Genomic DNA, 14,632 nt, shown 5'->3' with positions numbered 1-14,632 from the left:
CCCCAAGCAGCCAGTTTCCCTTTTCTATACCATGTCATGGCCAGCAGTATCCGTAAATCAGGTTCTAACTCTTCATTGCCATTACAAAATTAGACCAAATGATACAAATATTTGAATTCAAATAATTCAAAGTTGTGTGCCTAGTGCAAGAAGAAACTACAGCAACACAGTTTTTATAAGGTTTTAAACATGTACGACTTTGATCACATAACTTCCCTGTCTTGCTATATAGTAATAATAAAATAAAATTGTTCTTTCCCAAGGATTGTCAAAATGGATTCGTCAGCTAGTCCAGCACCATGAAAACTTCGATTGTGCCCTTGGTTCTTTGGATGCGTTTGCTAAAACAAACCAGAAGAGCACAGATTCTTCGACTCAGGGTAACGACAGATCTGCGCTCATGTCTTCAAGCTCAAAAGATCTGTCATCAAGTTCTTTCCTGGAGGCAACTCTTCATCTATCACCAGGTGTTACTGTTGAAAGAGAAGTGCATGATTTAACCCTAGAAACACTTTCTGCTGCAGACGTCATTGCAATTAATCCAACGACATCCAGTCAGTCATGTAACATATCTGCAAATCAACAAAGTAGGTTTTCCTGAGGTGTTTTTTTTTAACCTTTTAAGTAGTTTCCTGAAATATTTATGGGAAATTTGTTAAAGTTGACTTCATCTTTTTTGCTTGCGAGTAAGCACCAAAGAACATAAGAAGCTGTGTTATGTTAGGTCAGATTATGTATCTACCTGGCCAAGTGGTGTCTCTTTGTTAGAGCAGAAGATAGATTGTGGTTTCCTGGTGAACCACTGGCCAATTTCTGATGGATACCCAGCGTATTCTTGTTACTGAGACTCTTGGTCTGATCCAGCAATGTACTGTTAATTAAAAAAGAGAGGAAGCTGTTTACAGCAGTTCAGGCTGGTTGTTATAGGGCCGGGCAATGTATTAATACATCATCCAAAATCCACATCATGATAACAGTTTCATAATATTTGGCATGGCTGTGTAACACAAATTACAGTGTGTGTGTGTGTGCTATGTAAAAAATCGTGATATGAGAAAAAGATGGTCATTATTTCTCATGATTCTTAATACCCCTGTTGCTCTACACCAGGGGTCAGCAACCTTTTTCAGCCGTGGGCTGGTCCACCGTCCCTCAGACTATGTGGTGGGCTGGACTATATATTTTTTTTGGGGGGGGGGGGAAATGAACAAATTCCTATGCTCAAATAACCCAGAGATGCATTTTAAATAAAAGGACACATTCTACTCATGTAAAAACTTGCTGATTCCCGGACCATCCACGGGCCGGATTTAGGGGGCAATTGGGCCGCATCTGGCCCCTGGGCCTTAGGTTGCCTACCCCTGATCTATACTATAAAATAACAGTTGCGACAATATGTTAAAGGTAAATAAAAATGTATCTGTTTTAGACCCCTAAGTAGTAGCAGTTGCCAGGACATTGCCCCATTTGCCTCTACATAGTTGCATCCTTATTTCAGACATCGTGATATATCGGTATATTGCCATGTTTAGCTAGTGAGATATCACAGTGTTGAAAACCAGACATCGCTCAGCACTGGTTGTTGTTATTATTTTCTGCTGTGACTGTTAGTGGGTTTCCAGGATCTCAAGCAGAGAGAGGTCTTTTCCCCTCATCTGCAATCGCCCTCTTTAACTTTTATTATTGTTATTTTTTAATCCTGAGAGCCCCTGGCTATCTCTTACATTCAAAAAGAACCTGGTGGGATCCTGCCCCTTCCCATTAGCATTTAGACTCCCATCTCATGGGATACCTCCTGATCCTTTTAACTGGAGATGCCAGGGATTGAACCTGGGACTTTTTTCATGCAAAGTGGATGCTTCCCCACTGATGAACAGAGTCTCAAGGTGCATGCTGGAACTTTTTCACATGTAGCAGGGCAGTGAGGCCCTCTTCTTCTCTTTGTAGTGTCTCTTGTCCACTCAAAACTATTCTGGAAAGTTGTCCGGAATTGTTCCCAGTGCAGAGTGAGGAGTCAGAAAGGCAAAACACACACACACACACACACACACACACACACACATATATTTGTGTCTCTATGCATTTGGCCACACACATTGGGCTCTTTGTTCTTGAGTGGAAAGAAGGGATTAAACTGATCTTAACAAAGTGCTATTTGGTTCAGTGGCAGGTTCTTCCCCCACCCTAGTTGTGTATACATTTAACGTAGGCTGTTACATTATTATATGTCAATCAATCCAGTTATTTGAAAACTAGTAATCTACTAATGCTGTAGCACAATTTCGGGGGAAGGAAAGACACACAGTTATGCTGTTGGTAGTTCTGTGAATGTGAAAATACCATGTTAATGTAATGCTAATAGTATCTATGAAGGGTTTCTGCGCTAGAGGACTTCTAATATGTTCCCTCTAATTCTAAACATTGCAGGGGCTTCTGTGGACATTACTTTCTTCCCAGTCCAGAGCTCTGTATGTGCTTCAGTGCATACCTGAAACTCCCTGGTCCCCAAGGGCTTCTCAATTCACTTTAAGTGGACAGTGATCCCATTCCTTGTAGTAAATGAAGAAGCTCTTGTCTCTCATCTGTATCATTGTCCTTGCGCTCCCAGGGGATTACTAGATTGGCATAAATGTGAGCAAAATTGAAAGGAACTTCTTTCTGAAGTATGGAGGATGATGACGAGATAGGGCCTTTTAATGGGTGGCTCCTGTTTGTAGAATGTTCTACCAAAGAGACTTGCCCGGTGCCTCCTTCAGTGACTCTTTGGCACCAGATGAAGACATTCCTCTTCTTCCAAGCCTTTTAATAATTTTTATCATCTTTTAACACTATCATATTATTTTAGCATCATCCAGTTCTGTCTTTGTTTCTCTCGTGGTGATGTGTTTTTGCTTGTAAGGGTGTCTGTATTTATTTATGCTAGGGCTGAGTTGTTTTTATTGCAGTTTAGTTTTGTTCGGTTTATTACTAGTTGTACTGATTGTATTGGATGTTTTTCACTAGTTTTATTGAATGTTGTCTAGAGGCTTTGGCACAAGGTGACTAAATACATAAATAAGATGTCACTTAGACAGACAAGACCAGGTGAAGAAAAGAAACTACAACTGAGTAATAGGGTAATGAGCCTGAAGCAAAATGAAGCATAACAGCTAGTTGAGAATATGTGCCTCTTCTTTTCCACAAAGAGTTTAATCTAGTTTATTGGTTTTGAAACAGAGGGAAACTAGTCAGAGATTCCTTAGTAAGAAAATGAGTAATGGCAGGCAAGATTTCCTGAAAGAAAGACTTCCCTTGCAATTAGCAGTCACAGCAGGTGTATAGGATGTTTTTTGGTGCACACTCTCTGTTCTTGTGAGGCAACACTGAGGCCCCAAAAGCCTGGTCAGGGCTTCTTGTGAACTGCATTTGCCCTAGAACATGCAACAGAATTCTCTGTAATGCAGGGATTTAATGGCAGAAAAATTGGTAAGGTTTCCTGAAGGTTGAAGGTTTGAAAGCCACTGAGTTAAATAACTCTAAAGCAGGAATGAGGCACATGTGTCCCTGCTTATATTACTGAACTACAACTCCCATCATCCCACAAGTTGCCCAGCCTTGTTCTAGAAACTGAACAGTGTTTTCTGATGTGTACATGCTAGAAATAATGACAAGCATTCATTATTACCTAATTCTCTTTATCCAGCTAGTTATATGCCTCTGCCCTTCTATTCCAGATCTTCAGCCATTCTGCCAGACTGTAAAGCAAGAAAACCTAACCGACTCCAAACCCAAAACCTTGATCGGGAAGAACAAGAGGGAGAAAGCAAATGATCAGCTCTCTTCTTTCAGTATAAAGCAGTATTTCAGTAGACCATTGACTTCAACACCCCTGCTTGCCCTGAATGACAAAGACCTCTCCAAAGCTAAATGCCAACCAAAGATACTAATGGATGAAAGTACTCAGCTTGTTGCAAATGAACCCCAGCAGAATGTGTTTTTGGTTGAGCAACAGAGGGCAACTGGATTGTCACCATGTAGAGAACCGATTAGCTTTTCTGCTGGAAAGGCCATTCAAGAATATCCTACCGAGCAGCAGCTCTGGGCTCATGAAGAGGGGAGGGATGTGGCATTTTCTCCAGTGAGAGGAAACGCGAACCTTTCAACATCAGATATAGCTGCAGAGACAGATGCCAACGATGACAGTATCTATTTCACACCTGAACTTTTCAACAGTGTCGAGTCAGCAGTACAGAAAAAGGAGTTGTCAACTCATACTTGCAGCGAGACTGGGATTTCCTTTGAAACTGCAAGCTCTATTAAAGTTGAAGAGCTTTATGAAACCAGTGCTCTAAAACTAGTAGATGCAATGGTCAGCATTAAAACCGATGCTGACACGAAGGCAGAGGAGCCTGGAATTGTGCAGAGCAGTGAGAGTACTGGAGGGGCAGTCAGAGCAGCTGGACACAGTACTAATAGCATAGGTGAAGCTGAGCAGGAGGCAAAGAGAAAGAAGCTTTCCAGATCACGAAACAAAGGTGTGTCCGTTGTCCAGTTTAATTATCAGTAGTGGGGTGGGGAGGCACCCCTTAGGAATGAGTTTTTAGTTTAGCTAGAAATCATGGAGCTATGGTTGTTTCCTGATGTTAGGGATAGGCTTCAGTTAATCAGTTTTTCAGAAAACCAGAACAATGAAAACAATACCTAAGTAAGAATCACTGGATATTATCTGGGGGAAAAGAGAGTTTCCTCCTTCCTCTCTCTCTGGTGATGTTAAATAATGTAAATTGTGTGGCACTGTGTCATCATCTTGCATGGTTCCCTTTGTTATATCGTGTTACATCAAGGTTCCCTACTCCTGCAATCAGGATGTGGAGCAGAGAAATGGAAATAGCCAACATGGCGTTGACATGTCATGCGTTTCCATTTCAACATGCTACAGGGAGGAGAGGAGGAGGCAGGGCTATTGCTTTTGGTGGCCGGCACAGAGGCAATTGCAGCCCAAACCCAGATTCATGATGATTGACATGGTTACAGTCGATGTAAACCCTCGAGTCCTACTCATGTGGAGCACTCTGGGGAAAGATCTCTTGTGTGTCTGTCACAAGTAAAAGTAGCCTTCCCCGTGCTTCTTTTATTGCTTTGTATCACTGGGCTATTCCTAGAAATAACTGGAAGCTGGTCAATGAAGTGGTCAGGAATTATTCCATTTTCAAATAATTATGATGCAGCCCAATTCATTGATTGCTTCCTTTCTGCAGGAGAATGCTGCACCTGAATAAAGGGGGGGGGAGTGTTGAAGAGGACCCATGCAAAAATTTGCTTTGCAGCCGGCAGATTTGGGGGGCTGGCTAAAAAACTGAAGCATGTAGTCTGCTGAAGCATGGTAGCCACACAGAACCACTGCTACATGTTTTTTTGGGGGGGGGTTAACAACTGGATTTCATATGGACCTCACTGTGTGATAGCTTCAGAAGCTGCCAAGCAATGGGAAAAACTGGTCCAAAATTTGTTGCTAGTGTGCAAAGAATGCCACTCTCTTTATCTGTTGTTTCTGCTTTAATACATCATGTGCTAGATGGACCAGAACACAGCAGTATAAACAGATCCAGATCATTTTCATCACCTCTTAAACCTACTTAGCATGCTCTTATTTTGTATATACATCTAACAATCAAGGAAGGCTGTGTTGAAGCCTTGAGGATGTGTTCAGTTTTGTTAGGAAGATGTGCTGTGTGAATCACCCCTTAGAGCTTCTGAACACTTTACACAGCAATTGTGTTTCACATAAGAAATGCATAAAGTATGGTTGACAATTGCTGATCCTTAAACATCTAGGGGAAATTGTGGCCAAAACAGGACTCCCTGGGAAGAAAAATATGTTTCTGTTCTGTTTGCCACAGGAAATATCTGTGTTTGTCACACAAAGGGTAAGCTGGCCCTTAGAAATCTTTGTTCTGTTGAACATATGCCAGCAAAACCTCCTTTGTACTGTTGAATATATGACAGCATAACAGCCTAATTTCATTTTTTAAAATTTACCATTTTCTACATCTCATCAAAAATATTTCTCCTAAATGGAACAGATGATAAGAAGTGCTGAAGTTAAATATACTCATTTTAGAATTCGTTGTTATGTATATTGCATGTATGTACATATAAAGGTAGAATCAGTGATGTTTTTTCAAAACCCTTTCAGTCCTCCTTTCAATCAGGTTCTTTGAATTTAGGTTACAAAATGCTTATGGCTTTAAGCACTTTAAAAATATTGATAAAATAAATGACACTGACTAGCCAGGTTTATAAGTTTTCATTCTGTGTGTGTAAAATGTATGTAATGGGGCTCGAATATAACGTTGTGTTGTTAAGAACCTGACCCAGGTTGTCCTCAGTGGTGGAAATACATAATAATTTGAATAATTGTGGGAGTGCCTTGCGAAATCACTGGTTCTTAGTCACACTGGTGCAAAATAATAATCAAATCCTGAATTTATTGAAGGACTGAAAGTACAGAGAACATATAAACGAAGAATCAGGAAACCATCTATTAAAGGAGGAGCCAAGTCACTGACAGGTAAAGTCGGAAACAATTTGTAGATTTTCAAGTTTGATTATAGTGGTAGTTATAGTAATCCAGTTGGAATCAGGTTAAGTAATGAGTGGATCTGGCCAATGACTTGTCTAATCTTGCATCCTCTTCTCCACGACACAGTTCCAGTGGAAGCTGCCCGTTAGGTAAACAAGACAATTCCCATTAAGTTTAGCCTATCCTCAGCCAGCCCCAGGGGTCAGCCTCCTCCTCCTTAATGTTAGTGGTGTCACCTTAGAACTTAGCAAGCAAGAGGATGGGGACAAGATCAGAATTAATGGACCTAGTCTGTCATAGGCTCCAGTTCCACCTACTCCTGCGCTCCCTGCTTTCTCTTCCCTGCCAGCCCCAATGGACACCAGCCTCCAATGCACAATATCTTCCTTTGCCTAAACTGCTCCAGTTTCTGGGGTGGGTAGCTTTGGTACACAAAGGAGCTGTGGTGTGCTGTGATGGGAAACTCTCGTGCCACTAAAGTGGCTCCAGAAGAGAGGGAGCAGAAATCTTGCAAAATCTGTCCCAGATTCATGTGCAGGGAACTGTGTTTCAGAGACTGGTTACGTGCTTGGTACTGTTTCGCTTTTGATCAAACAGGATACCCAGCAAAAATATATGCTGTTGGCTAGCCAAGGCAGCCAGGTGTGTGTCTATCACTACAGCCCTTATTGACTGTTCCTTTTTTTGTCTTATGATACTTCACGTATTCTCTTGACTCTGCTTGAGATCACCAATGCTGTGAAGGCCTGGTGCTTAAGTTGTTCCCACAGCGCAAGCAGGAGCCACAAGGTAGCCCCCCCCCCTCCATGGACAGGGACTTCTCACATTTTGTGACAGTGCAGTGGCTTCCACCCCACCAGCGCTCTTCTTCATTGCCCCACAGGACTTCCCAACAGTCTAGTCGCAGTTTCAGCCTGAGATTTTTCTGACACTCCTAGAAGACTTCCCTAATCAGTGCTAGCTTTTTCCTGACTTTCGTTAAACAACTCTGGGGGCAATTCTAATTCATGCTGGTATACAATATTTTACATTTGAATGAGAATTTCAAAGAGTTGGCTTTATTCTGTTTACTGGATGCTGCTGTGTTGTTAGCCTTGAGCAAAGCATTTCCTAAAGAGTCACATGTGTTGCATTCAGCAAATGAGCAGGCTGTCCTGCAACAAATAGTTAGCATTTAGGGCCCATAAAAGGGAGAAAAGGATTTTTTTAAAAAAAAATTGGTGGCACTAACATCTATATCAAACATTAATTACAGCCTGAGAGAGGAACGAAAACTGGGCTAGAGAATGGTCAAGAGCTACAAAGGTTAAGGAAGGATGGAGTTTCTATATTTGTTAAAAATCACCAAGCGGCGCTTTAACTGTGAGCCTCCCGCAATAATAATTAGCAAAGTTTGAATGGATCTTAGTAAGACAAGATCTGCTCATCAAACCTATTTAAAACAGTGAACAGCTGGGTATAAAGTGCTTTCTGTATAATGCAGTCATGTTGGGCAAGTCATTTATTTTAATACTTTTTTATATTACCAATGTATGTAAGTTTCCAAGCAATAAAATATTGATCCAAATGGCTTGTGCTTTCACGATGATGACTAATTTATTTCTGTTTGAGCTCATGATTGTTATTATTGTGTTAAGTGATGAGAGACCAATAGGTTCTCTCTTAAAATAATTATTACACTGTGTGTTTAGACACAGCAAAGCCTTTAATGTGTTAGTTTATATCTCTGTTATTTCATGGTTATGAAGGAGATGCTGAGAGTTCCAACTTGCAAGTCGGTACTGTGTTATATTCTCTGGAGGTGAGAAATATTGCCTTAAGTAACTGGTAAGATCTTACTATTAATCTCCTTTTAGTGTGCTATTTTTTATTACTACTACTACTACTACTACTACTACTACTCATCCTTAACCACAGATTTCCCAATTACAACAATATAAAAACACAAGGTTAAAATCAGTTAAAACAATTTACAATCAAAAGAATAGGGTGAGTCCATATATATCAGGTGTCAAGACTAGGGTAAAGAGATGCATTTTCTGCACATGACGAAAGCTATGTAGTGAAGGTGCCAGGCACACCTCCCTGGGGAGAGAACTCCACATCCTGGGGGCTGCCACAGATAAGGCCCTCTCTTGTACCACCCTCCTCCCAAACTTCCAAGAGAGGCAGCTACCAAGAGTTGATCTCTTGAGCATCTGTAGGGAAGAAGGTGGCCTTTCAGATATTTGTGATTGTACCTAAGAGCTTAGGCATGCCCAGCGGGCAACCTATGTGCTGTTCTCATAAACCATTTTTTAGAATCTCCCCTTTCCCATTTCAAAATTGACTTGTTGCATACCTATGGAGGGCTGTTGTTTGAGAAATGCAATGCCTGGGAAGTGTTTCCAGATTGCAGACATTCTGACTTTGTAATTCCAGAAGTAGTGGGAGAATGAATCCTCTACTGATGTAGAAAAGAAAATAATTTGGAAACTACGCCAAAAGGCTGTGGAATCTTTTAAGGGTTGTGCTTATAAATTGGGTACATTAACAGAAGGTGATCATCACAGATAAGGCGTGACTTGCACATCTATAGAAAACACTGACAGTTTATCAAGCAGCGGTGAAATCATAAGGTAAAAGAGCTCCTGCAGATATTTCCCCAACTATTATATCCCTTGGCTGCTGTCCAAAAAGCTACTGTACATATGTATCCAGAGGGAGTTTTGACTTTTCTTCTTTGAGCAGCAGATCCTCTATCACAAGCATATTTTTTAAAAGCACATACACACACAAACTAATTTTTGAAAGGGGAGTGCTTCAGGCTTAGTGAAGGTTGTCAATGAATGCAAATCTAAAAAGTGCTTAGGATTAATTTTGAGGCTCTTTAGGTTGCCCTTTACCTGCATACAAAAAGGCTCTTAGATGAATGTACCACTGCTACCTTCAGAGTTGCTTTTTGTGACATAAAAATATGGCAATGCTTCTCGGATATTCTCCATCTGTAAGAAACGTGCCTTTTCCATTATCCTCCAGTTTCTCACATTGTTTTACAGTGTGGTGATAATTAATATGTAATAATTTTACATTTCTATTTCTAGATGTCTTTGGAAAACATAATCTGAATCTGATGGGTTCTCTCCCCCCCCCCCCGTTTCTTTTGTTTTGTTTTAAGACATGAATGCTATCTGGAAAACATTCTCTTATCTACTATGTGCAATGTTTAAATAGTATCTCATACAGTCGGCCTCCCGTGGTTTCCAATGGGGGCTAAAATAACTGGCTCTGGCAGTGGCACCCAGCCGTCAGCATGCATCTAAAGCCAGATACAGGTAGCCCTTCTCATTTGTAATACAAATGCAACTTGGACCCACCCACTTTATCTGTTTATAACTGCATTTATAATTTGCCCTCTCCTAAAATATAAGAACAGTGTACAGCAATATTAAAAAATACAAGTAATTAAAATGACTGCAGGGGACAAAATAGGCTTCTGAAGGTCAAATGTGAGAATGACTGCCGCATCTCTGCCGGAAGAAAATTCCACAGCATGGCATTGGCAATACTAAATGCCCAGCTTCTAGTTGAGGCCAGTTGGACCCCTGTAACATGAGGGACAACTAAAGGTGGTTTTTCAGTCTTTATCTGAGTCAGCCACAAACAGTACTTCAAAGTATACCAGAAGGTCCATTTCCTATACCAGCCTGCCCACCCTTCCAAATATTACTGGACTACAAGCTCTCTTCAATCCCAGCTATCACATCCCATGATCAGGGATAACGTGAGTTGGTAATCCAATATTTGTTTGTTTATTATTTCAATTTTATTATTTCGGTTCAGTGTCCAATACCGGTACCACTGTTGGCTCCAAATCTACATTAATAGTAGTTCTCATAACCCTATGAACACAATAGTTTTTAATAAAGAATATTCATGGAATTCAGCCTTTCCTGAAAATAAATTTAATTTTGTTTAGCTCCTTTAAAGAGGAACAGGAAAGGGACAATGTATATAACCATATCTCCCACACTGGGAGATTGAGTGATTGTGGAACAAAATATAATAGCAAAAAATGTGTGTCCTCAAGGTTTTCTTAGGCTTCATAGGTGAAATTTGACCTGCTGCTGTAAAAACTACATTTAGACAGACGTCTGCAATAGCATATAATAAAACCAGCTAACTTGGCATGAAGGGATACGTTTAATTCTATGGTACTGTGTGTTTATGAGGGGAAAAGATACACTGAAAGCTATAGTAAAGAATGTTAGATATTGTTGACATACTAAATCGACTTCAGGCTTTTTATTTCTTTTTATTTTAAAAGAAGAGCTTGAGAGGTTAAAAGATATCAATTCATTAATGCTCCTAGTGATTTGGTTTTTAGTCTAATGAGAAAAGGAAAGGAAAGGTGTCGAGTTTGCTTGTGAGCTTCCCATAATGGGCATCTGGTTGGCCACAGTGCTAACTGGATGCTGGAGAAGATGGGAGAAGATTCAGCAGGGGCGGGGGATCTGTGGCCCTTCAGACGCTTTTGGACTTCAAGGCTCTTCAGCCCAAACAAGCCTGGCCAATGGTCAATGGTCTTGACAACATCTGGATAGCCACATGTAGTCCACCCCTGCTTTAAAAAGTCTTGCTGCAGTCATCAGTAGAAAGGCTTAAAACAACCATGGAGTTGAGACTTGATGGTTTTCTTTAAACTGCATCTTCGGGGCAGGGAAGTACGCATGTACACATTAATTTCTAAACTGTATGCTTGCGCAAGAGCTGTTAGTTTGCTACTATAGATTAGTTCAATTATTAAAGGTTCCAGCGAGCCCAGATCTCCCATACAAGTACTGTAGGAGGTTTCCCATTGCATCTCTGCGTATTTTTGTTTCTGCCTTCCTTTCAAATAGCTTCTGCTGGAAGTTGGGGTAACATTGCCTGGTAACATCCCAAGTTCAATCCCTGGTATCTTCGCTTTAAAACGGATCAGGTACCAAGTGCAGAAAAGATATTCTTTTGATCTCAGACAGCCTCTGCCAGTCAGAGTAGAAAATACTGAGCTAGATGGGCAAAACAGTCTGACCAGTGGCTTACGTTCCTCTGTTCTTTTGGGAGTGGGTTGTTCTTACCCTTTCACACTTTAAAAGGTAAACCTTTTGAGGTTTAAGAATGAATTGTGTATTCAACTTTACTTCAGCAAAGAAGTGTCCCTCAGCTAACAGAATTTGGGGGGGATGCTGTGCTTCCCAGTAAAATATCAACTAACCATGTCGAAAAAGTCATGAAAACATAAGATGTAGTCCAAGAACCTGGCGCCATCTGTGTTCTCATTTCTTGAGATCTGCTGCTGATTATCCAATAACACTTCCCCTGTGTTTCGCTAGCCGCATTTATTTTTGTAACCAAGATTATTATTATTTTTCTTTCTAAATTTATTTAAGGGCTTGTTACCATTGCTGATTAGATGGTCAGCTGTCGAGGCAGCCACTCTTTATATAACAGGATATTGTTTTGTTCATCATGTTGCCACATTTGGCAAACTTTTAGCTTAATGCGCCTTTTGGGAATACCAGTCTGACCTCAATCTGAGTAAAGCCTTAATAGTCGACGTGAGGGAGGCTTGCAGGAGGTGGCGGCGCTCATTTTTCCCCCTGCAGACTGTATATTTGTTAGCGCATGTTAATCAGATTCATCATTCTGTTTAATAAAGATTTCATCTGCCACGCGAATGCATAATCGGCTGTGTCTGAGTGACTGACCTTTGTCTTGAGCAGATTATGAAAACTGTATTAAGCATCATCGGGCAAAAAAATGACAACCTTATTAATTTGTCCTTTATGTGTTTTTCAGCAGATTGCACCTCATTATTATGCAAACGCATTACCCAGAGCAAGGAGCCCAGAAGTAGCTCATTAACGTTTCTTTCCCTTGATTTGCAACAGATTTTCTATTGGGGAGTGTGCAGGCAATAATTGCTAATTATGTGAGTTAAATTGTACAGTGCCTGCCTTTTTACCCCCACCCCCTTTCTCTTCTCTTCTCTTCTCTTCTCTTCTCTTCTCTTCTCTTCTCTTCTCTTGGTCATATGTTTTTGAGAATGTGGTAGAATGCTCTTCAGGAGCCACAGAGTTGTGGTAAGGCAGTAGCTAGCCCTAGAAGCTGAATTACGGTTGCATGCCTTCCATTTTTCGAGCCTCCAGTTCCACGAAGCATAATTAGGACAGATCAGGATTATTATTATTTTTATAATGGATGGGCTCATACACAGCTTCTCCTTTTAAAGGAGATGAGAATCAGTTGTCAAGATAATTAATGGAAATATCCATCAACAAGCAAACACATGCAGTGGGTAAAATGTTGCCTTGGAGGGAGAAATCAAATCTCATAGCCAGCTGGATTTGGCCTTTTATTCACCCTCTGTTTGTGGCATTCTTCAGGCTAAACCCGGCTCCATTGTTTTATATCCCACTTATTCCCGTAATGGTTTTAAATAAAAGTTTTTGTTATTATTTTAACCAGCTGTCTTTGTCCCTCCCAAACCGGCACTGGCAGTATAATTCCCCATGAAATATGTAAGTGCCGAGAAAATTAAATGTGCGGATTTGGCAATCATCTGCGGTTTGACAACTTTGCTCCTAAGTGCGTAATTGGTTTAAGCCGGGTAGTCCTTCATACTTATCCTGAACCGCATCTTCTGTAATCTGTCTGCCACTATAGCTGATAAGACTTGGCCACAACCGAAGTTTTTGCAGCGCCAGAAATGAAATCCTGATCCGTTAAGGGTTTTTTTGGTTGGATTTAGCTTTATAATCTGGTTTAGAGAATTGTGTGAGTAGACAAATCTAGGAGGAGACAAACCTTTCTGAAAAGATGTGATGAAAATCATCGGATTGGCTTAGGTTTTCTAACTAAACTCTTGTTGACAGCGTAACCTATATTTCCATCTCTTCCCTTACCGTCTTTCATCTTTGAGATGTGCCCATTAGGCCAGTTTCCATCTTGAAATTATTTTTCATCTGTAAGGTGTGTGTGTGTGTGTGTGTGTGTACATGTGTGTATATCCCATAGATAGTTATAAAAGCACCAAGCAGCACTAATGCAAGCTTCTCTTGAATCCCTCTTAGGATTTGGCTAATCACTTAAATAATACATACGTTACTGTGATTAACAAAACAGGGTGTGTTTTTTTATTTATGTGGCAAACATTTCGGCTTCTGCCTTCATCAGCTATTCATGGTTGACCATGGTAGCAGCTGATGAAGGCAGAACCCCCCAAAAAATTGACATATACATTAGAAACGCAGGAACAGTCAATTGGTGTCCTTCTTTAGAATGCCTGGAGCTGCCTATAGGGTTATAACTGGAAGCGATTGTCCATTTTCCTAAGACAGTAGTGGGAAACCCTTTTCAGCCCAAGGGCTGCATTCCCTCAAGGACTGCCTTCCAGGGGCCACATGCACTGGGGGGGGGGGAGGGTGGCCAGGACAAAGTGGGCAGAACACCCGGAGGAAGTCTTACATTGGTCTAGTTGGCTACTTTCCAGTGAGAGGAGGATGCTGGATTAGATGGGCCTTTGGTCTGATCCAGTACGGCTCTTACTGTTTGTTAGGACGCGAAACAATGGCATCAAGTTACAAGAAAGACGATTCCGACTAAACATCAGAAATAACTTTCTGACAGTAAGAGCCGTTCAGCAATGGGACGGACTCTCGGGAGGTGGTGGACTCTCCATCCTTAGAGGTTTTTAAGTAGAGGTTGGATGGCCATCTGTCATGGATGCTTTCGTTGAGATTTCTGCATTGCAGGGGGTTGGACAATATGACCCTTTGGGTCCCCTCCAACTCTTATGATTCTATAACTCTGTGACAGTCATGATGTTCCTGTGACACAACTCAGTAGGACGCTATGCGCCATTGGAAGCAAAATGGGCTTTCTCAGATTTCCCATTCATTTCAATAGGACCTGCATATGAGATGTTCCTGCTAGATCAGGTCATATCCCTGTCCCTCCTACAGTTCCAAGATGAGTAATTACAGTTTAAGAAAATGAAAAGGTCTAGGGCACAGTTAAATACTCAGCCCATGGAAATTGAGAGGTCTG

General features: G+C 41.0%; 1 protein-coding gene across 21 annotated transcripts in view; it reads left to right on the top strand.

Annotated features, from left to right (window-relative positions):
* Nucleotides 1–14,632, top strand: part of BRIP1 (BRCA1 interacting DNA helicase 1) — a 225,737-nt gene that overhangs the window by 111,365 nt on the left and 99,740 nt on the right. For 5 of the 21 annotated variants that reach the window (XR_014520059.1, XM_083479765.1, XM_083479759.1 and 2 more), the window contains exons 19-22: nucleotides 264–587; nucleotides 3,714–4,514; nucleotides 6,476–6,550; nucleotides 8,311–8,389. Coding sequence is in view for 12 of the 21 variants with exons in the window: in XM_083479765.1 (XP_083335891.1) it covers nucleotides 264–587; nucleotides 3,714–4,514; nucleotides 6,476–6,550; nucleotides 8,311–8,389 (1,279 nt within the window). In the remaining 9 variants the exon portion in view is untranslated. The other 16 variants (XM_083479762.1, XM_083479763.1, XM_083479764.1 and 13 more) reach the window with 13 other exon arrangements.

This window comes from Podarcis liolepis, assembly GCF_965112155.1.
Source record: "Podarcis liolepis genome assembly, chromosome: 16".
Classification (NCBI taxonomy): domain Eukaryota; kingdom Metazoa; phylum Chordata; class Lepidosauria; order Squamata; family Lacertidae; genus Podarcis; species Podarcis liolepis.
The sequence above is the reverse complement of the archived record's forward strand: the minus strand, read 5'-3'. Positions and strand labels throughout refer to the sequence as shown.